The 24463-nt window shown below is 39.7% G+C and overlaps 1 protein-coding gene across 1 annotated transcript in view; it reads right to left on the reverse strand.

Moving 5' to 3' along the window:
• Nucleotides 1-217: 217 nt before the first annotated feature.
• LOC118933593 (aldehyde oxidase 2) overlaps nucleotides 218-24463 on the reverse strand; it is a 78890-nt gene continuing 54644 nt past the window's right edge. Inside the window, exons 32-36 of the mRNA XM_036928087.2 lie at nucleotides 23948-24013; nucleotides 23207-23395; nucleotides 12438-12605; nucleotides 4004-4079; nucleotides 218-2395 (exon numbers count right to left, since the gene is read on the reverse strand). Coding sequence (XP_036783982.2) covers nucleotides 4026-4079; nucleotides 12438-12605; nucleotides 23207-23395; nucleotides 23948-24013 — 477 coding nt within the window. The 3' untranslated portion in view covers nucleotides 218-2395; nucleotides 4004-4025. The remainder of the gene's footprint in view (nucleotides 2396-4003; nucleotides 4080-12437; nucleotides 12606-23206; nucleotides 23396-23947; nucleotides 24014-24463) is intronic.

A 24463-nucleotide genomic window follows, 5' to 3' on the forward strand; every position in this document is an offset into this window, starting at 1 on the left:
GATAGCTGGTGACATGACCTAAATGTGAAGTGAAGAGAGTATGGGGCATCTGTCCTACTGTGGTGGCCACGCCAAGAACACTCTTGTTTATTTTAACATCGACTCATTCAAGGCTACGTAGGGAGACTGTGAGAATGCCTTTATTTTCTGTCTCCAACTACTTCCGCCTAAATTTTTTACTTCTTTTGGGCATTGTATGAATTAGCTATCTTTTTGCTGTTGTCTACCCAATTATCTGAGATAGATCAAGTGTTCATTTTCACTGTTCCAGGGTGGTGCTGGGAGCAGAATGTTTTTTCCTTTACATGAAGAAAAAAATCCATGCAGAGAACCCAGGCCCAGAGAGCAAGAATACAGATGTCTCCTGTCCCCCGGACAGAAAGCCAGGGAGAGGAAACAAGAGGGCTAGAAGCAGAGCCAAGAGGGTGACAGTTCCTCACTATTTAGGTGCCAGGGCACTGCTGACACGGGAGAGGTGGAATTGTCCAGACAGAAAGCGAGGGAACAGCACCTCGCTCAGTGAGCTTGGCAGGTGTAACCCAGGGATGTGAATGGTGCTTGTCCTGTCACCTTGGACTTCCCCTAACATCCTGACATTTGGCCTTGTGTCCCATCCATGTGTGGGACAAGCTGAGAGTAGCTTTAATCTTGACAAGAGTGGCTGGGCTTTCTGGGACCAACTATTGCTGAAGGAAAAAAACATAGCTAATAAAAGTGATTACACTCTGTGCTTGTGTGAGAAGGGGCTGGATGGGGATGGTCCAAGAGTAAGTCTTTGCACCATATACATTTTAATATTTTTGAACTGTGAAAATGTATTACTTTTTCAAAAAATTTAGGAAACTTCATCCTTTAACAGTGCTTATTGAGCCCGAAAAACTGGTTTCAAGTATGTGGTTTCAAAAGAGCATTTTATTTATACCCATGCCATCTAGATTTTAGTGCATCAGCTTACATGAATGATTTTTATGCAGACCTCTCTATTTTTAGTGCTTTATAGTTCTCAACTGTGGCAAATGGAAAATAAATGCCCAGTATTCATCCATAGCCCTAATAGACCACATTAAAAAAATACAAATTATATTTATCTCCATGTGAAATGATATACATGATAAAAAACAAATTTCTCACATTCATAATAGTTCACACAATTCAAGATTTTCAAGAGCCAAAACTATTTTTGTTATTTTCAACTTCTTTCTACTCCCACTAAGTACCCCAGCTTTTCTGTTCATGTGAACAAAAGTCTTGCATAATTTTTGTTCTGCCTGTGACCCTTCTGCCACTGTCTTCTTTTTCTCTGAGCTCCTGTCTTCCTTCCTCCCTTGGACTCCTGTGGCCCGTGGCCAAGTCAGTGGATGGGCCTGTGGACAGCTGTGTCCCAGTGCCTTCAATCAGATGTGGCCATTGCCTCCGGTGACCTTCGGCCTCCTTCGGGCTGTACTGCATGCCTAATCTTTGCCTTCTTTTCCCAGTCACCAAGCGGCCTCCCCTCCCTCATTCACTTCAGGAATCACTGCACACAAAGGACCTGATCATGTGAATTCTGGCTAGAGTGTCAGTTTAACTGCTGACTTTCTTGTTAAACAAGGCCAAATTCATACACTGGTTTCTCGTCCAATGAAAGCCCCTAAAACTCAGATTAATAGAATTTGGGAGATCCTGCATATTTTAAACCACAATATAGGGGAGATTATAACTTAGAACTCGTTGACTCTGTTACCCACTTCAATATATGAGAAACTGAGCAGTGAAGCATTTCTGAAACTCTGATACGAGATTCCTGTTTTTCACAATTAAAAAAAAAAAAGGTTTTGTGATAATATATTGAAAATGTTTTTACATTGATTTTTCCCTCCAAATTCCAAAAGAATGTTAACTAGTTGAAGAGTGGTTCTACATGAGAAGCATACCATTCCTTTGCTGTCAAATGCACATACACAGACCTGCAGGTAATCCACAGTAAAAACAATACAGAACAAAACCTTGCAGAACTCATGAGGTGTCCCTACCTGTAGCCCTGAATGAAACACATCCTTGGGAAAAGTGATCACGTTTGTGTACTGAGAAGTGTCCATTTTGGGGTTGTAACCTGTATTACTAGTTAAGTTAGATTGGATGGACACAGAAAGGAAGAATTTGCTTTTACAGCAATATTTACATGATATCTTCAGAAACAAATCAGCATTGATCTTATTTGCTATGGGTATTACAGTATTTGGTGGCCTCTAGGCTAGAAAGGCTAAGTAAATGATTCATTTTGTTAATATAATCAGATTTGAATAATGTTTCTAAATTTTGTGTCCTTTTTTTCCCCTGCACCAGTGTAAGGATATCAGTTTGGAGTCCAGTTGGGATTAACAAGCCATTTTCTCACTTGTGAAAATGAAAACATCTAAAAAAAAAAGAAAACAATAATAAAAGTGTGTAAATCCCTCAACTTTTGTGTGTGAGGAGAACAAATTGTTGAAAAATTGGATGGGTAAACTGTACGGATATGCATAAGTACATTTGGGTGGTTATATCTTCCTTGACCTCCATGTCTTCATATATAAAATAAAAAGTTGGATGAGATCAGAAGTTTTCACATATTTTTAGCAGAAGTTTAAAATATTAAGGGAACACAAACACATATATGATTTTAGTATGGTATAAATTTAACAAGTTTCATGCTTAACACTTGCTTATAGAGCAGATATGTGAGAACAATTATGGTACTTTGAATAATATAAAAATTTGAAATTGTGGGAAAAGGATGACAGTAAAAGACAGAATGCAGTTTGTAACTACATTTTGTTTTAATTGCACAGCAAGCTGGAAAAAATTCTGATACAGAAGCAGCAAGAGGTCCTTTTTGTTTTGTTTTTTGAATTTGTCTTACAATCTGAGGATGGTCTTTAAAGTCTGTACAAAATTTTGACATCCCAGTTCACTCACGGTTAATGTTAATTTGTTTAAATTTGGTATTTAGTATGTCTGTGTGTGTGTGTACACACACCATAGTTTTTCTTTATTGAGTGCTAGTGTCAGGCACAATGCTAGCACTTTGTATATCTGGTTTTATTTAGGAATTCAAGTGGATTTGTCATTATATCCACATTTAACTTTAATGCTTGGAAAGAGAGTGGTAGAGAAAGAGAATAAAGAACCCAGGTATTCTGCCCTCCCTACCTGGGTGTAGGTTTCTAAATTACTATTTTATAATAATTTAAAATATACTTTCAAATGTTGATTTTGATTTTGATTGTTATTGTGAAAGGAGAAACAAAAATCTCAACATTTAGTCTGCTAGAGCAAAACTATTAATGCACATTCTTATCTGACAAAGCACAGTGGAGTTATACATAAGTTAATACTTTTGGGTTGTCTTAGACATTTAGTTGGAAAATTAGAGTTAGGTGAAAAAACTTTTTATCTGAATCTATGATGTGGTTCTCTTTTGCTTTCAGTTCTTCTAAAGTGCAGAAAACCAGAAGTTTACTTTTCCAACAATGAAAAAATACATTCTTCTTTTCGCATCAATTTCCCAGATGGTTTTGGTGGCCTTTCTTCAAAGGTTTCAGTGCTTTGCATTTTGTATTAAGCGGTAGTACAAAACTATCAGTTAAACTCCATGAATACAAATAGATGACTCCTCCAAATAGCACTAGTTAATTGTAAATATGTTCATCAATAGATTTTAATAGTGTTTTGAACTCAAGTTGTGAGTCTCAAAAGGATCGGTGAGTAGGATCTTTAAAATATCTCAATCCACAGCATTCTCATTTTTATTTTTATTTTTAAATAAGAAAAGCTGATATGTTGGGTAAAACACCCTATCTTTTGTCAGTATTGAAGACTATGCATGTTTAGCGTTAAAGGATTAAAATGCTGGATGAGATTTCAAAATGAAACTTGATATACAAATTGCAATCCTGAAGTTCCATAAAACACAGTTTGAGCTGCTGGACAGGCTGATCTTTTTTTCTTTTTGAGTAATTATCTTTTAGCTTATTGATCTTACCTTTTAGGAAATGACAGCTGTGTTATGCTATAGGGATAGACCAAGGTTTAAATGTCTTAGGGTCATCTCTTGGGATCTGAGAAAGAAAGCAAATTAAATACTTAATGTTAGAATACCATTGCAGCATTTCATCAAGATGATGTCAATCCTGCAGGTTTTGAAAAATTTTCTGATGGGAGGAGGCAAAATATTCCTGGGGAATGGAACTGTATCATTCCTTTCAAGTGACAACTCTGAAAATACAGTGGGTCCATGTTGGGATCTTTGCTACACTTAATGTTGCTAAGAGGGCACCTGGATTAGTTACCTATCTTTGCTTCCCAGATGTGAATCCCAAAGGGAAATATATATCCTATAAAAATGTATGGGGAGGTGGATAGAAGGAGAAGTGGTTAAAATGACAGTTATTTGGGTTGGAGCCTGTAGACCTGGACTTCTCTGCCATGACCTGAGAACAACCCTCTCTACACCTTTAGCCCCGTGACTGTGTGGTTCAGTGCCCTTGCTCCTCAAAGCCCAGGCTCACTTCATCGCCCTGGGCTACAAGCCCCAAGAACTTGACTTGTTTATACTTCTTCCTTGTGGCCCTCAATTCTCATCTCTGCTGGGAATTCCCTCTTAGGTTTGCCCAAAAAGCAGAACATACAGTTCTCCCCTCTGCTGTTACATTTTTGAAAAGTTGACTTTTAGTTATAAAGGTGTTAAACTTTCCGTAGATGATGAAAAGTCATGAAGATTCTGAAAAGCTTTTCTCCTAGTATTTCATAAAAATACAAAAAGAAGACAAAAACAAAAACAAACAAGAAACAGCCCAACTCCTAACCTGTCAAGATATCGTCACAAGTTCTATTCTTACTGTGTGCTCTTAGAAATGTAAATGGAGGGCTAGGTTTGGCCTTTTCAGAGGGACTTCCCTTATTCTCTACTTAATAACTGCTATCAGAGTTGCTTGTCTATCATCTTTAGAATCAGCCTGTTCCACCTACACTGGGCTGGACACCGGACAAAGCTCCTCAGTCTTGACTGAAGTCAATTCAGGTCAACTCTTTTATTATAGATGATGGGGTTTAGTGTTTTCCAAAACCAGACCAGGTTCCTGGGATACCCTTCTGCTTTGAGATTCGGATCAGCATTCATTCTCTTGATACCCCAGCCTTCTTGAGTCTCTTACTCCCTAATTCCTTGAGTGAGGACATAACTTTCTTTTTTGTTCTCAAAGATACCAGCCCTGGAACCTGCACTGTTTTCACTGGCCTTTGGTGATCTTCCCTTTATCTTATGCCTTGTTTGGTGCCATCATCCCCTTCCTCCCGGCTCGTCTTTCTCCTTGGTTGGTTCTTATAGATATAATTAAGGCAATGTACTTACTATGACTGTTAGACTAATTCTTCTTTTAGTTAAATCTCAGTTTCTGAAATATATCTGGGTCCAGTCTAATTGGTGTCAAAGGTAGCTGCCCTCAACCCAGAATTCTTCATCATCATCATTGTGCAATAAAGGATTACCTCAGCAAGCCTGGATTGTCCAAACATTCTACATTCCAAAGAAAGGTTTAGCCCTTGACCAGCTCCTGGGAGATAACACCAAAGTCCTTGAAATATCCTGCCTGAAAATGGTGTTTTTGTTTATCTGCAGCCTTGGACCATGTGATATTACTTGACCTCTAAAAGGACTGGGATAATTAAGGCTGGCTATCTAGGTGTTCTGTGCCTATGAAACTCTGGACACAAAGGCTCAGGTAAGCTTCCCTGCTTGGCAATATTTTGTGCACATTCTCACACATCGTTGCTGGGAGAATTAAGTGATGTTATGTGTGACTCCAGTGGGAGAGCACAGCTGGAAGCTTGGACCTGGTCTCTACTGGACACCACCATGTATGCCTTTCTCCTTTGCTAATGTTAACGTGTATCCTTTCACTGTAATAAACCATAACATGAATTTAATAGCATTTCTGAGTTCAGTCAGCCCATCTAACAAATCACTGAACTTGAAGATGGTCCTGTGGGCTTCTGACTCCATCAGCAGCAGCAGCAGCATGTATTGACTGGTATTACTATGTATGACATCTGTTAAATGTTTTTCTTGTGTTACTTAATCCTTACAACAACCCTATAAAGTAAGTAGAATGATTATCTCCACATATCTCTCCCACATTTTACAGATAAGGAAACTGGAATGGTCAGAGATGTTTAATTAATCATCAAAGGTAGAACTGGGAATATTCAAAGTATTTCAAAAACATTGGAGGAGAGAATACTTCCAAACCCATACTATAAGGCCAGCATCACTCTAATAAAAAAACCAGATAAAGACACTATAAAAATAGAAAACTTCAGAGCAATACCCTTGATGAACATAGATGTAGAAATCCTTAAAAAAGCTTAAGAAACTGAAATAAAAAAATACATCAAGAGGATCATCCATCATGATCAAGTGGGATTTATTCCAGGGATGCAAGGATGGTACAGTATTCATAAATCAATCAATGTGATATGCCTCATTGACAAAAGAAAGGATAAAAACCATATGATCATCTCAATAAATGCTGGAATGCATTAAAAAAATTCAGCACCCATTCATGACAAAAATGTGAACAAAATGGGCATAAAGGGGACATACTTCAACATAATAAAGGCCATATATGACAAACCCACAGCTAACATCATACTCAATGGCCAAAAGCCAAAGACTTTTCCTCTAAGATGAGGAACAAGACAAGGATGCCCACTCTCACCATTTTTATCCAACATACTACTGGAAGTCCTAGCCATAGCAATCAGACAATAAATAGAAATAAAAGGCATCCAAATTGGTAAGGAAGAAGTAAAACTGTCACTATCTGCAGTTGACATGATACTATCTATAGGAAACCCTAAAAAATCTACCAAAAGATTACTAGAGCTAATAACTGGATTCAGCAGTCACAGGATACAAAATAAATACACACAAATCTGTGGCATTCCTTTATACTAACAACAGATTAGCAGAAAGAGAAATCAAGAAAACAATTTTATTTACAATTGCATCAAAAATAATAAAATGCCTAGGAATAAACCAAACTATCAGGGCAAAAGACCTGTACTCTGAAAACTGTAAGACATTGATGAAAGAAATTAAAGAAGACATAAATCAATGGAAATCGATCTCTTTCTTATGGGTAGGAAGAATTAATATTGTCAAAATGGCCATACTGCCCAGAGCAATTTAGATTCAATGCAGTCTGTATCATAATACCAATGACATTTTTCAATGGGCAGATAGTCTTAAAATTTATATGAAACTATGAAAGACCCTGAATAACCCAAACAATCTTGAGAAAGAAGAGCAAAGCTGGGAGTAACATGCTTCCTGACTTCAAACTATACTACAATGCTACAGTAATCAAATAGTTTGGTACTAGCACAACAACAGACCTATACATCAATGGGACAGAATAGGGAGCCCAGAAATAAATCCATGCATATATGGTCAATTAATATATGATAAATGAGCCATGAATATACAATGGGGAAAAGACAATCTCTTCTTCTCTGGTGTTTGGACAGCTTGACAGCTACATGCAAGAGAATGAAACTGGATTACTGTCTAACCCCACACACAAAAGTAAACCCAAAATGGATTAAAGACCTAAATGTAAGACATGAAACTATAAAACTCTTAGGAGAAAATGGACAAAAATCTCTTGAACATAAGCATGAGTAATTTTTTTCTGTGTACATCTTCCTGGGCAAGGGAATCAAAAGCAAAAATAAGTGGGACTATATCAAACTGAAAAGCTTCTGTACAGCAAAGGAAACCATCAACAAAACAAAAAGGCAACCTACAGTATAGGAGAATAAGTTAATAAATGATATATCTGGTAAGGGTTAACAGCCAAAATATATAAGGAACTCATTCATCTCAACACCAAAAAACCCAAATAACACAATTAAAAAATGTGCAAAGGACCTGAATAAACATTTTTCTGAAGACATACAGATGGCCAATAGGCACACGAAAAGATGCTCCACATCACTAATCAGGGAAATGCAAATCAAAACCACAATGAGATTATCACATCACACCAGTCAGAATGGCCACTATCCAAAAGACAAAAAACAACAAGTGTTGGTGAGGATGTGGAGGAAAAAGAACACTCCTACACTGTTTTTGGGAAGGCAAATTGGTACAGCCACTATGGAAAGCAGTATGGAGTTTCCTCAAAAACCTAAAAATAGAAATATCCTATGGTCCAGTAACTCCACTTCCAGGAATTTACCCAAAGAAAACAAAATCTCTGATTCAAAAAGATATATGCACCCATATTTTCATTGCTGCATTATTTACAATGACAAGATATGGAAGCAACCACAGTATCCATCAACAGGTGAATGGATAAAGAGGATGTGTTACATATATACAATGGAATATTATTCAGCCATAAAAAGTAAAGAAATCCTGCCATTTGCAGCAACATGGATAGATCTAGAGGGTATTATGCTAAGTGAAATAATCTGGGTGGAGAAAGACAAATACCATATGATTTCATGTATTTATGGAATACAAAAAGAAAACAAAACAAAATGAATAAATCAGCAATAAACTCATAGACACTGAGAAGTGACTGGCGGTTACCATAGGGGAGGGGTTGGGGGTAGGTGGGTGAAATAGGTGAAAGGGATAAAGAGGCACAAAATCTTAATTATAATATAAATTAGTCACAGGGATAAAAGTACAGCATAGAGAATATTGTCAATAGTTCTGTAATCTTTCAATAGTTTCTGACAATCTATGTTGACAGGTAGTAACTACACTAGTTGGGGCAAGCATTTAATAATATAGGTAACTGTCAAATAACTATGTATATACTTGAAACATATAATATTATATACCAATTATACATCAATAAAAAAATGTAAAGCTGGGATTCTAACCTAGGTCCATCTGACTCCAGGGCCCATGTCTTAACCACCCAGCTGAGCCAGTGCATCATAACTGCTGTCTCTGCCCGTTTCCTATTTCACATTCTGCATTGCTTATTCCTCCTTTTAATCTGAGGAATGCCTGTAGCCTTGCCCTCTTCCTTTTTAGGTGCTGTTTCTATCTCTCCCCTTCCCCTGCTTTTCCCAACCAAGGGAGTAATTTCCTGGAGTCCAGGTAGGAGAGTTTTGAGATACAAAAATGTACATTCAATAACAGTGTCACTTAATGCCTTACAGTAGTAAGAAAGGCCACTGGGTGACATGTCACCAAACATTGCAGAGCCTGGATTCAGTCCCTGCACCACTGACAAGCATGTACAATGTGGAACCAATTTTACACCTGTTAAAGTGCCAATAAAACCTCTTCCAAGACTGTGAGAGGCATGAAGGAGAAGAATGTGGTGAAGAAAGAGAGGATATGCCTGTCTGAGTGTGTGTATGTATGCATGTCTGTATGTGTATGTGTGCATCTCATGGGAACAGAACAACAGACTCAGCACCTCTGAGGTGGAGGCACCGTGGCAGCCTCCAGTGGGAGCCATCTCCTGAGCTGTGCAGTTTGCACCTCTGTTCCGCCTCACAGAATCCAGGTGAGTGAGGTTGTGTTGGTGTGCTTCAAGGTCCTGCCAATCATCCGTGGCTTATCTTCAGCAGAACAGACCTGGGGACTGCCTGTTTCTACACACTGTTGTGGGTAGGCTCTAGAACTATAAGGAAATACAACGCAATCTTGTAGGACTGGCAATACATCTCTCCCTGCTCAGAGAAATGCAGGGCTGTGCATAGTATATGGGGTTGAGGACTAACATTTGGGGACAGACCAGCTGAGAGTGGAGTAGGTAAACCAGGCTGCCCATAGGAAATGCTGCCCGGAAACTGCATGGGTAATGTTCACATCCCTCTCCTCCTTCATCTGGCAGGAAGAGCTCCATTTACTGAACCCAACAGGTGGCACTTTTAATGCTGCCCACTCTCTCAGAGTCTGGGCAAATAGAAATGCAAATGCAGCAGGGAGGGAAAATGAGACATGGGGATGGCAAGTGTGGTGATGATGTAGAGGGAAGAGTGGAGGTAGAAGGAGGCTGTATTAGGGGTTGCAGATTGGAGGAGGTAAAAGCCTTTGGAAACTAGATGCTCGCCAACCTTATAGAATAACCGAGCAGCACAGGCATGGCCATTTGGAATTGGGAACTGACCTAGAATGAAAGGACTTTTTCCCATTAAGTTACTATAAAACCAGACCTCAGCCTAACACATGACAGAAGCCATTTGTTGTGGTTGAAAGTATTCCCTATGTGTCAGCATTATAAGGGTGTCCCGACGAAATGTGGGCTGAGCTGAAACCCGTTCACAGACCTGTTTCTAAGCCGAGTTGCCTGATTTTAGCTACCAGGAGACAGAAATTGAATCTGCTAATTGGCTATATACATGGTCTCCCATATGGCAGCTCACACATACCATGTTTTTGTAATTACTTTAATAAATACTTTAGCTGCTAGTGATAAGATAACAAGGTTTTTTTATTTGTCCTACTGCCAAATTCTCCAAGGCAGTATTTTTCTAATTTTTAAGGCTCTCGAACCCTTCATGTCTCTGAATATTCTAAAGATTTAAAAAAAATAAAATCACTATTTCTAAGGAAAAGTCCTAATTTGAAAGTGTTAATTAGGTATTTTCTGTATATCTTTAAGGGAAATTCTTTTTTCTTTCTTATGAATTTTAAATGACTATACAAACACATTTTCCAAGAAACACACTTTTTTCCTCCCATCACCAAAAAGGAAATTATATACAGAGATGATGTTTCTGGCCATGTCTGGCTGAGCCAGGCTGCTCTGCAGGGCTCAGAGCAGAAACTACTGCCCAGCAACACTGTTCTGACCAGGTTAACCACCTAAGAAAGGGTCCATGGATAAAAGCCACAATCAACAAGTATGATCAGGGTAACCACAGCCACACATGTAAACAGCTTTTGATGTGGTAAACGTTCAAAGGGCAGAACTTTTGTAACAATCCACTATAGTCTCTTACCAATGTTTGCTTTTAGTCGCAGCTTAAAGCTAATTATCTGTGAAAATGAGGCTGCTAGTCTTAAGAGTTGTTTTTTCTGCCCTCAGCAGGTCAACTTGATTTAATGTGGAAATTCTTTTTAAGCCCCTTTGGGGAGGCATATTTTGAAGAGTCATCGACAATTATGGGTATTTGATGGAGACTTGAATATTTACAGAGTGACTTGTATTTACACAGCATTTTTACATGCATTATTCTATTTAATTCCAAAGGAAAAGTACTGAGTTTTTGACCATCATTTCTGTTTAAGAAATAGATATTGGTAGGCTCTTATTTATCTTATGGTTATAAAAAGAGGAGATTTTGGTATTATTGTAGTACAAGAAATGTTGAGTTATAGTTGAAGATGGAAAGAGGACTGGATCATGTAGGAGAAGGGAATGAATAATTCTGAAACTTCCTTTTAAGCAATATTCCCATATCCTGGGGTCACATTATACTTTCACTCTATGGCTGGCTGCTTTGAGAAGGTCCGTTAAGTATTTGAGCTTCTTCTATTATAGGTATGAAAATAGAAATCCCTTCTAAGAAGTAGAGAATCACCTCTTTTCTTTCTAGGAGTCAATATACTATATTACTATACCTCAATTTCCTCAATAGTAAAATGAAGAAAATAACTGTAGCTACCTGATAGAATTATACCTGAGACAATCTATGTAAAATATTTAGTACACTGCTCAGTCAATGCTAACTGCTTTGTTATTATTTCTGTTAGGATGCTATGAGGAAATTGTACCCAGTGACCTCACTAAGGTTGCATATCTGCACCACTTAGCAGGTTGGGATTGCTGCATGCATGTGTATCTAGCAGATGGCTCCCACGTCCTCTCTCTTCTGGGCTGGGAGGCATTGTCATGAAATGGAATGAAGTATAAAGGTAGCAGCTGGTAATGTGATCACATTGTTTCTAAATGAAGGACATAGTATGTGTACTCTATGTTTGTATGGGGAATATGGAAAGTGACATTATGAAGGACAGCTCCATGACCATGGGTTATATTTTGTGTTTGTGTTTGTTGAAGAGTAGAATAGACTGCGTAGAACAGAGGAAGGAAATACTTGCAACAATTTGGTGAAATCATTTTAAATGTAAAAAATGTAAAACAGTTATTTTACATTTAGTTATTAGTTTTTGAAGCACGATAAATTATCCTACTTCATGGTCCTGAGACAATCAAATTAAATAACAGATGGGGAAATGCTTTTTAAAAAATTGAAATTACTACATGAACACAAGGTATTAGTGTGATTTATTTTTATCATCTTATAATTTGGTTAGTTTATATTTTATAATTTGACTTTGTAATTTGATTTGATGCAGATTAGGTTATAAATTTAACCTAAGGCGTCTAAGAAGCAGGAAATAGAAATCAGCTTTTAGAAAATAAAGAGTAATTCCATACCATCTCTGTGAACTGATCTGCACAGGCCATTCGAACCCACTCTGGTGTTGCTGGGCTTGTTGCTGTGAAGTCCTCAGGTATGTCTCTTTCTCGTCGTGCTGCGGCCACAGCATCAGTGATGGCAAAGAACACAGATGACCCCAGGAACATTCCAGACTCCCCCAGGCCCTGCAAGAAAGGACATTTGCTTTATTTTATTATATTATTATTATTTTTTTATGAAGGTGTTATTGATAGACAATCTTATGCTCAGGTTTCACATGAGCAACATTGTGGTTACTACATTCCCCTCTATTATCAAGTCCCCACCACATACCCCATTACAGTCACTGTCCATCAGCATAGTAAAATGCTATAGAGTCACTATTTGTCTTCTTTGTGCTATCCTGCCTTCCCCATGCCCCCCTCTACATTATGTGTGCTAATCATAATGCCCCTTAATGCCCTTCTCACCCACCCTCCCTAGTCCCTTTCCCTTTGGTAACCATTAGTCCATTCTTGGGTTCTGTGAGTCTGCTGCTGTTTTGTGAAAGGACATTTGTTTTAGAAGCTGGTGTACTAGACTATAAGCACTACTGGTCAGAGGCCAAGTCTTGTTTGCTGTTGTATCCTCACACACCTTAGCACAGTGTCTTGCACACAATAATTCTGAATAAACGTTTATTGACTAGTTAAATGAAGCTTGAGCACTCTTAAAAATCCCAACATCACCCATACTTCCATATCTTTAATTATGTCTGGGTTAAATCTTTGTTCTATAGGAAAGGTGTGTGTGTGGTGAGGGGAGGATACCCTATTTAGAAAAGTGCATTCAGGAGGTGGAGCCAAGATGGCAGCATGAGTAGAGCAGCGGAAATCTCCTCCCAAAACCACGTATATCTATGAAAATATAACAAAGACAACTCTTCCTAGAATAAAGACCAGAGGACACAGGACAACATCCAGACCACATCCACACCTGCGAGAACCCAGTGGCTCGTAAAGGGGGTAAGATAAAAACCCCGGCCCGGTGGGACCCGAGCGCCCCTCCCCCCAGCTCCCGGCGGGAGAAGAGCAGGCAGAGCGGGAGGGAGACGGAGCCCAGGGCTGCCGAACACCCAGCCCCAGCCATCCGGGCCAGAGCGCAGACACAGTGCGTGTGCGGGGCCCTGGATGCTAGGGAAACAGGGCAGCAAGAACGGTGAGAGGGCACCGGAGGCCTGGCGCCGGAGGACATATGAAAGCAAGTGGCCATTTTTTTTTTTTTTTACTGTTTTGGTGAGCGCTTTTTGGAAGTCTTAAAGGGATAGGGTCCCCAATACTAGGGAAACAGGGCAGCAAGACCGGTGAGGAGATGCCTGAGGCTGGCGCCGGAGAATAAAGAAAAACGAGCGGCCATTATTTATTTATTTATTTATTTATTTTAATTTAAAAAAATTTTTTTTTTTTTGTGGTCGTTGTTTTGTTTTGGGGGTGCTTTTTGGAAGTCTTAAAGGGGCAGGGCGGGACACTTAATCCAGAGGTAGGGAATCCGGGGATCTCTGGGCACCCTAATACCCTGGGCTGCAGGGAGCACGGAGCCCCCTTATGGAGATAAATAACCTACCGGCCGCTCCCCCTCCAACGCGACTCCACCACTTTGGAGCAGCAGCCCGAGCCAGGCCACGCCCACAGCAACAGCGGAGATTAACTCCATAGCAGCCGGGCAGGAAGCACAAACCCTGTCTGCGCGCAGCTGCGCAGCACAAGCCACTAGAGGTCGCTGTTCTCCCAGGAGAGGAGGGCCACAAACCAACAAGAAAGGAAGTCCTTCCAGCCGTCACTCGTCCCAGTTCTGCAGACTATTCCTATCACCATGAAAAGGCAAAGCTACAGGCAGACAAAGATCACAGAGACAACACCAGAGGAGACAGACCTAACCAGTCTCCCTGAAAAAGAATTCAAAATAAGAATCATAAACATGCTGACAGAGATGCAGAGAAATACGCAAGAGAAATGGGATGAAGTCCGGAAGGAGATCACAGATGCCAGAAAGGAGATCGCAGAAATGAAACAAACTCTGGAAGGGTTTATAAGCAGAATGGATAGGATGCAAGAGGCCGTTCATGGAATTGAAACCAGAGAACAGGAACGCATAGAAGCTGACATAGAGAGAGATAAAAAGATCTACAGGAATGAAACAATGTTAAGAGAACTGTGTGACCAATCCAAAAGGAACAATATCCGTATTATAGGGGTACCAGAAGAAGAAGAGAGAGGAAAAGGGATGGAAAGTATCTTGGAAGAAATAATTGCTGAAAACTTCCCCAAACTGGGGGAGGAAATAATCGAACAGACCACGGAAATACACAGAACCCCCAACAGAAAGGATCCAAGGAGGACAACACCAAGACACATAATAATTAAAATGGCAAAGATCAAGGACAAGGAAAGAGTTTTAAAGGCAGCTAGAGAGAAAAAGGTCACCTATAAAGGAAAACCCATCAGGCTAACATCAGATTTCTCAACAGAAACCCTACAGGCCAGAAGAGAATGGCATGATATATTTAATGCAATGAAACAGAAAGGCCTTGAACCAAGGATACTGTATCCAGCACGACTATCATTTAAATATGATGGTGGAATTAAACAATTCCCAGACAAACAAAAGCTGAGGGAATTTGCTTCCCACAAACCACCTCTACAGGACATCTTACAGGGACTGCTCTAGATGGGAGCACTCCTAGAAAGAGCACAGAACAAAACACCCAACATATGAAGAATGGAGGAGGAGGAATAGGAAGGGAGAGAAGAAAAGAATCTCCAGACAGTGTATATAACAGCTCAATAAGCAAGCTAAGTTAGGCAGTAAGATACTAAAGAGGCTAACCTTGAACCTTTGGTAACCACGAATTTAAAGCCTGCAATGGCAATAAGTACATATCTTTCAATAGTCACCCTAAATGTTAATGGACTGAATGCACCAATCAAAAGACACAGAGTAATAGAATGGATAAAAAAGCAAGACCCATCTATATGCTGCTTACAAGAAACTCACCTCAAACCCAAAGACATGTACAGACTAAAAGTCAAGGGATGGAAAAACATATTTCAGGCAAACAACAGTGAGAAGAAAGCAGGGGTTGCAGTACTAATATCAGACAAAATAGACTTCAAAACAAAGAAAGTAACAAGAGATAAAGAAGGACACTACATAATGATAAAGGGCTCAGTCCAATAAGAGGATATAACCATTCTAAATATATATGCACCCAACACAGGAGCACCAGCATATGTGAAACAAATACTAACAGAACTAAAGGGGGAAATAGACTGCAATGCAGTCATTCTAGGAGGCTTCAACACACCACTCACCCCAAAGGATAGATCCACCGGGCAGAAAATAAGTAAGGACACGGAAGCACTGAACAACACAGTAGAGCAGATGGACCTAATAGACATCTACAGAACTCTACATCCAAAAGCAACAGGATACACATTCTTCTCAAGTGCACATGGAACATTCTCCAGAATAGACCACATACTAGGCCACAAAAAGAGCCTCAGTAAATTCCAAAAGATTGAAATCCTACCAACCAACTTTTCAGACCACAAAGGCATAAAACTAGAAATAAACTGTACAAAGAAAGCAAAAAGGCTCACAAACACATGGAGGCTTAACAACACACTCCTAAATAATCAATGGATCAATGACCAAATCAAAATGGAGATCCAGCAATATATGGAAACAAATGACAACAACAACACTAAGTCCCAACTTCTGTGGGACACAGCAAAAGCAATCTTAAGAGGAAAGTATATAGCAATCCAAGCATATTTAAAAAAGGAAGAACAATCCCAAATGAATGGTCTAATGTCACAATTATCGAAATTGGAAAAAGAAGAACAGATGAGGCCTAAGGTCAGCAGAAGGAGGGACATAATAAAGATCAGAGAAGAAATAAATAAAATTGAGAAGAATAAAACAATAGCAAAAATCAATGAAACCAAGAGCTGGTTCTTCGAGAAAATAAACAAAATAGATAAGCCTCTAGCCAGACTTATTAAGAGGAAAAGAGAGTCAACACAAATCAACAGTATCAGAAACGAGAAAGGAAAAATCACGACGGACCCCCACAGAAATACCAAGAATTATTAGAAAATACTATGAAAACCTATATGCTAACAAGCTGGGAAAACTAGGAGAAATGGACAACTTCCTAGAAAAATACAACCTTCCAAGACTGACCCAGAAAGAAACAGAAAATCTAAACAGACCGATTACCAGCAACGAAATTGAAGCGGTAATCAAAAAACTACCAAAGAAAAAAACCCCGGGCCAGATAGATTTACCTCGGAATTTTATCAGACATACAGGGAAGACATAATACCCATTATCCTTAAAGTTTTCCAAAAAATAGAGGAGGAGGGGATACTCCCAAACTCATTCTATGAAGCTAACATCACCCTAATACCAAAACCAGGCAAAGACCCCACCAAAAAAGAAAACTACAGACCAATATCCCTGATGAACGTAGATGCAAAAATACTCAACAAAAGATTAGCAAATTGAATTCGAAAATACATGAAAAGGATCATACACCATGACCAAGTGGGATTCATCCCAGGGATGCAAGGATGGTACAACATTCGAAAGTCCATCAACATAATCCACCACATCAACAAAAAGAAAGACAAAAACGACATGATCATCTCCATAGATGCTGAAAAAGCATTTGACAAAGTTCAACACCATTCATGATAAAAACTCTCAGTAAAATGGGAATAGAGGGCAAGTACCTCAACATAATAAAGGCCATCTATGATAAACCCACAGCCAACATTATATTGAACAGCGAGAAGCTGAAAGCATTTCCTCTGAGATCGGGAACTAGACAGGGATGCCCACTCTCTCCACTGTTATTTAACATAGCACTGGAGGTCCTAGCCATGGCAATCAGACAAAACAAAAAAATACAAGGAATCCAGATTGGTAAAGAAGAAGTTAAACTGTCACTATTTGCAGATGACATGATACTGTACATAAAAAACCCTAAAGACTCCACCCCAAAACTACTAGAACTGATATCGGAATACAGCAAAGTTGCAGGATACAAAATCAACACACAGAAATCTGTGGCTTTCCTATACACTAACAATGAACCAACAGAAAGAGAAATCAGGAAAACAACTCCATTCACAATTGCATCAGAAAAAAAGAAAACCTAGGAATAAGCCTAACCAAAGAAGTGAAAGACTTATACTCTGAAAACTACAAGTCACTCTGAAGAGAAATTAAAGGGGACACTGACAGATGGAAACTCATCCCATGCTCGTGGCTAGGAAGAATTAATATCGGCAAAATGGCCATCCTGCCCAAAGCAATATACAGATTTGATGCAATCTCTATGAAACTACCAGCAACATTCTTCAATGAACTGGAACAAATAATTCAAAAACTCATATGGAAACTCCAAAGACCCCAAATAGCCAAAGCAATCCTGAGAAAGAAGAATAAAGTAGGGGGGATCTCACTCCCCAATTTCAAGCTCTACTATAAAGCCATAGTAATCAAGACAATTTGGTACTGGCACAAGAGCAGAGCCACAGACCAATGGAACAGACTAGAGAATCCAGACATTAACCCAGACATATATGGTCAATTAATATTTGATAAAGGAGCCATGGACATACAATGGCGAAATGACAGTCTCTTCAACAGATGGTCCTGGCAAAACTGGACAGCTACATGTAGGAGAATGAAACTGGACCATTGTCTAACCCCATATACAAAAGTAAACTCAAAATGGATCAAAGACCTTAATGTAAGTCATGAAACCATTAAACTCTTGGAAGAAAACATAGGCAAAAACCTCTTAGACATAAACATGAGTGACCTCTTCTTGAACATATCTCCCCAGGGAAGGAAAACAACAGCAAAAATGAACAAGTGGACTATATTAAGCTGAAAAGCTTCTGTACAGCAAAAGACACCATCAATAGAACAAAAAGGAACCCTACAGTATGGGAGAATATATTTGAAAATGACACATCCGATAAAGGCTTGACGTCCAGAATATATAAAGAGCTCACATGCCTCAACAAACAAAAAACAAATGACCCAATTAAAAAATGGGCAGAGGAACTGAACAGACAGTTCTCCAGAGAAGAAATACAGATGGCCAACAGACACATGAAAAGATGCTCCACATCGCTAATTATCAGAGAAATACAAATTAAAACTACAATGAGGTATCACCTCACACCAGTAAGGATGGCTGCCATCCAAAAGACAAACAACAACAAATGTTGGCGAGGCTGTGGAGAAAGGGGAACCCTCCTACACTGCTGGTGAGAATGTAAGTTAGTTCAACCAGTGTGGAAAGCAGTATGGAGGTACATCAAAATGCTCAAAACAGACTTACCATTTGACCCAGGAATTCCACTCCTAGGAATTTACCCTAAGGACGCAGCAATCAAGTTTGAGAAAGACAGATGCACTCCTATGTTTATCGCAGCACTATTTACAATAGCCAAGAATTGGAAGCAACCTAAATGTCCATCGATAGATGAATGGATAAAGAAGATGTGGTACATATACACAATGGAATACTACTCAGCCATAAGAAAAGGGCAAATCCTACCATTTGCAGCAACATGGATGGAGCTGGAGGGTATTATGCTCAGTGAAACAAGCCAAGCGGAGGAAGAGAAATACCAAATGATTTCACTCATCTGTGGAATATAAGAACAAAGGAAAAACTGAAGGAACAAAACAGCAGCAGAATCACAGAACTCAAGAATGGACTAGCAGGTACCAAAGGGAAAGGGACTGGGGAAGATGGGTGGGTAGGGAGGGATAAGGGGGGAGAAGAAGAAGGGAGGTATTAAGATTAGCATGCATGGGGGGGTGGGAGAAAGGGGAGGGCTGTACAACACAGAGAAGGCAAGTAGTGATTCTACAACTTTTTTCTATGCTGATGGACAGTGACTGTACAGGGGTTTCTAGGGGGGACCTGGTATAGGGGAGAGCCTAGTAAACATAATATTCATCATGTAAGTGTAGATTAATGATACCAAAAAAAAAAAAAAAGGCAGTTCCTGTGTGGTGACCTCCAATTAGTTCTACATAAGGGTATAAAGGGCATATAAAAGTGTAGGCAAAGGGTCTGTTTGTGTGTATACAGAGGATCAAAGCCTAATTTGGCTACCCCGAAAATCAACTAAGATACGATATGAAAGAGAACTTCCAACATCAGCACTCTCGGGAAGACTCATGCCAGAAGATGATCATCAAAAAAACCCAACAAAGATCCCTGCACTGCTACAGGTGTAGATGCACTCATCCCACCAGTTCTTGGACTTGCCATGGGAATGAAGAAGGAGATATCTAAGCTGGCCTGTGCATACAGTAAAACAACAAGTTTGGCTGGATCTATACTGTTGGAACTCAACCAAGAATTAGGAGAAGTGCAAATTGTAGCGCTCCAAAATCTTACAACTACAGACTATTTGCTGTTAAAAGAACATATGGGATGTGAACAGTCCCCAGGAATGGGTTGTTTTAATTTGTCTGATTTCTCTCAGACTGTTCAAGTTCAGTTGGACAATATCCACCATATCATAGATAAGTTTTCACAAATGCCTATGGTGCCTAACTGGTTTTCTTGGTTTCACTGGAGATGGCTGGTAATTACAGGTATGCTTTGGTTATGTAACTATACTCCTATTATGTTAATGTGTGTGCACAATTTAAGTAGTAGTTTAAAACCGACACATGCTGAAGTTACTCTACAAGAAGATATGTCAAAGAAATAATCAATCTTCCCATGTTTTCTTTCGCCTGCTGCTTCTATAGCTTTTCTTTTTCCTTCCTAATTACAACCCTGAAATAGAATTCGTGCCTCATATCAAATTTACCAAGTATCATAATTCTTCCAAGTGGTAAAGATACCTCAAGACAAATGCTGGGCATAGAAGCCACAGGGCATAAATATGCAAAGAAGTAAAAAGCTAACCTTTTCAAACAATAAGGCTTCCCTCTCACTTACCAACTTCACATTTCCCTGTATGGCCCCGGAAGATGACTGCTTAGCCAGAGACAGGTAAGATTCCTCAAGGGAGGAACAACCTAAGACAGGCACAGTCGCAGGGGGGCCATCAGGTGAGAAATTGGGGATCAACAGAGGTGAGGCTTAGAACCTCACCCCCCCTGTTCTGAGAGAAATCTTCTGCATACGTGGATGTTTTATTGCCCTTGTCTAGCTTGGATTAACACATAGTCTACAGGCACACACCTGATCATCTACATTTGCTTTCTTACAACACTAAACTATGTTTTCTACCTTTATCTTGTATCTACCTACCACTTCAGCATTTTATTAAAAATAATAATAATAAAGAGAGAAATGTGGTATCCACATATAAATCAAGTATAAAAATCAAATGAGTATTCATATTTGAACTGACTGTTTATAGTTCATAATGCATGAGCAAAACCAAAAGCTTCTGTGATGACTGCCCTTGTACTGTTCACCATGTAACTTATTCACTATGTAAGAATTTGTTCTCCATGTAAGAACTTGTTCGTTACGCTTCAGAAGTTTGGAGACTGACGAAAATCAGACTTGGGGTGGATTAATGATTGTGCATTAAGCATTGACTCTCCTATACAGTATTTTATTGTTGTTAACAACCACTTGATCAATAAATATGAGAGATGCCCTCACAAAAAAGAAAAAAAAGTGCACACTTCCAATTGTAAAATAAATAAGTAACCGGGATGTAATGTATAGCATAAGGAATATAGTCAAAATATTGTAACAACTTGGTATGGTGATAGATGGTACCTAGAATTATCATGTATATAAATGTTGAATCACTGTGTTGTATACCTGAAACTAATGTAATACTGTGTGTCAACTACCCTTCAATAAAAAATAATTATCTACAAAAAAAAAAAAAAAAAAGAAAAGTGCATTCACTTTTGAATGCATTCACAGTTTGAACGTCCCAACTCATGTGCAGAGAGCAAAATGCCTGATTATGACTGCAGAGTCAGGGGAGGCCGTGTACTCTACAAGAAAGAGCCCGTCATCTGCAAGGAATAATCAGGTAACATAAATGAGTAATGTGGGCATGTGAAGGACAGTAAGGAATAAGGACAATAAGGAATAGTTGGGATTATGGTGAGGTAGAGGTACTCCATCTACCGTCTAAAAGGGTAGCTGTCTTAAGGTCTAATTAATTGTTGCCTTCCAGGAGAGCAGCCAAAATTACCAGATTATCCAAGTTTTTGAGAATTTAGATATTCTTATTTTAATTAAAATCCTCTGACTTGAAAATACTGTGTTGGCTGTAGAAAACAAATCTGCAGGATAGATTCAGCCAGTGGGTCTCCAATTTGTGACCCTGAGCTAGAAAGACCAAGTTTGAACCTTGACCCTTACTCCTTGTGTCTCTCTGGGTGAGATAATCTCTCCAAGCCCCAGGTCCTTTATTAGTGAAAGTCAGGCAATGATGCCTACTTACAGGGTGTTGAGAAGTTCAGGAAGTGCAAAAGCCCCCAGCTCAGTGCCTGGAACCTGGTAAATCCCTATTATTACTGCATAGTCCACTCCATGGGGCACTTGCAAACCCATGATTTTCCTGAGGGTCTGCCCTTGAATGGCTGGCCACAGCCACAAGGACTCAAGAGTCCTGCCTGTCCTGTTACTCTCGGCAGCCTGGAAGTTGCTGTCTGTGGGCTCTGAGCTTCCTTTTGAGAATGAGAATCCAAAGGTGCTGCTAACTGCCCTTTTCAAATTTGATCCCACCCCACCCCCTCACCATTCACCCAGAGGAATTACTGGGCTGAAAGTGGGTTCCAGTTTGGAAATGATAAAATTCAAGCCCATCTACATGGACTCATTTTTTAAGATATCAATTTGCTATTCCTAGTAAGAAGTCTCCCAAAAGAACTTTAAAGAAAATTTTAACAATATATCTCAAACTTCAATGAAGTTTCTACTCTGAGGGTGATTTTCACATAATCTGCATACAGCAATGCAAACAAATGCTATTCTTTATTTTAATTTGCAATTTCACTGCTCTAAAGCCATTACTAAGATTGGTGTCTTTGTTTCTTGATGTTATTGACGTTCTGGGCTAGCTGCTGCTTTGTTGTGGAGGCTGTCTTGCGCACGGAAGGCTGTTTCGCAGCATCCCTGGCCTCTACGCATAGTAGTAACATCTTCCCCAAGTTGTGACAACCAGAAATGTCTCCAGACATTGCCAATGTTCCCTGGGGGTAACAATCACCCCCTACCCCTACTTCCAGTTGGGAACTATTGCTCTAGTTCCATTTTGGGGTATGGCTGAGACCCTAAGGCTTTTAGAGGTGAGGGATTTTTCTGTGATCATATGTAGTTGGTGGAGCTGGGGCAGGAATCCAGGTGTACCCAGGCCTCAGTCCATGCTGCCACTGCTTTCTAGGGTCTCAGCAGCAGTGTCCCTTTGATCCCATTTACTATTTTAGTCTTAAGGGTCTTAAGCAAAGATGTTGCTCTGTCAAATCAAAGCTTCTTGCTGAATTTTAGAGTTTTCAGTGAAAGAGGATATTAATAAATTAAATCCTTGGCCCTGAATTGCCGTGGGGGAGATTATTTTTCTTTTCTGAATCCCATTTTTCTCAAAGTGATTCATCTCTAAATTCTAATAGTCTGTTGTGATTTGGTTCTGACAATAGTTGACATTTTTTATTTTGTCCAGCTGCTTTCATTTACCATGCTGCCTGACCCATCACACTGTACAGGCATAGGTTTGGGGCTTACCTTGGATGAATAGATGGTTAGTGGAGTTTGTGATGAAGGCAACAGGGAGACATTGAACTGCTTTGGGACGTCAGTGATGGTTGGAATTTTGTACTCATCTGGGCCTCGAGAGTACAGGACACCTTCTGGAGAATATTTCAGCTCTTCAGTTGTATAAAGGCCCATTCCCTGAATGAATGAACCTTCAATCTGAAGGAGGAAAAGTGAAATTTTGTGATATTTCATGCTTTTTAGAAGGCCTCTCTGGGGTACATGGCAGAATTTCCAGAATCTCCCACCTAGCCTTAGCTAATTCATGTATCAATAGGTGTTCACCACTGTAGAGCCTCCCTCCAATCTGGGGTAAGGGGTAGAGAGAAAACAGCCATTGTCTACTCCCCTCCATTCCTGGTAGGGAATTGGTCTGGTATCTGCCAGTCACCAAGGACCCACCCATGGAGTTCCTCCCAGAAGGTGGGCGAGGGGTGGGGGGGGGTGCGCGGAAAGTAGAGAGTTGGGCCCTGGAGGCAGAACATGAGCTAGGCAGGAGGAGACAGATGGCTCTGAGCCTGGCTAGTGACTGTGAGGAATAAAAGCCTTCCTCCCAACCTGCCCTGTCCCTTGACTTATTTGGGTTTCACTGGTTTCAAAGGGGGACTTGCCTCAGGCTGGGAACAGAGCCTTCCCCCAAGAGCTACAGCCTCTTCCTACCCCACAATGACTCTCTGGAGGTGACATCCATCTAAGTAGGCTAGCACTTACCTGCCCAATATCAATGGCCGGATTTAGGCTGCAACATGCATCCATGACGATGTCCGTTCTGATTTTCTGCCAAAAATTAAAATTACCTAATCATAAAAACTTTAATTAAAAAGATTATTTTAAGGTTTATTCAAATGATTTCCAGTTTTTCCAGTGGTTAATAAACAGTGCATTGAAATTCATCAGCATTAGAGTTTGGAAGATATCTGCTGAACTTTTCAAATTTAGTTCTAGGACTGTCAATGAACCCAAAGATCTTTTGCATTCATGGTTTGGACACTTCTTAAGTGACTCCAAAGTCCATGACATGTTGGTGTCTTTGAGTGTCACTTAGTAAATAATTGAGCCTGGTTATTCATGATTCTCAGTCTGGATTGGTTGTTCTAATGTAATTCATGAGTTCATGTAGTCCTCCTGATAGTTTGATGTACGTGGTATTATTGCCATTTTACTGAGGAGATCATATAGCCGAGTGGCATGTATGAATTTAAGGATTTACAAGGTCTTGGTGTGTAT

Source organism: Manis pentadactyla, chromosome 6, assembly GCF_030020395.1.
Source record: "Manis pentadactyla isolate mManPen7 chromosome 6, mManPen7.hap1, whole genome shotgun sequence".
Taxonomy (NCBI): Eukaryota; Metazoa; Chordata; class Mammalia; order Pholidota; family Manidae; genus Manis; species Manis pentadactyla.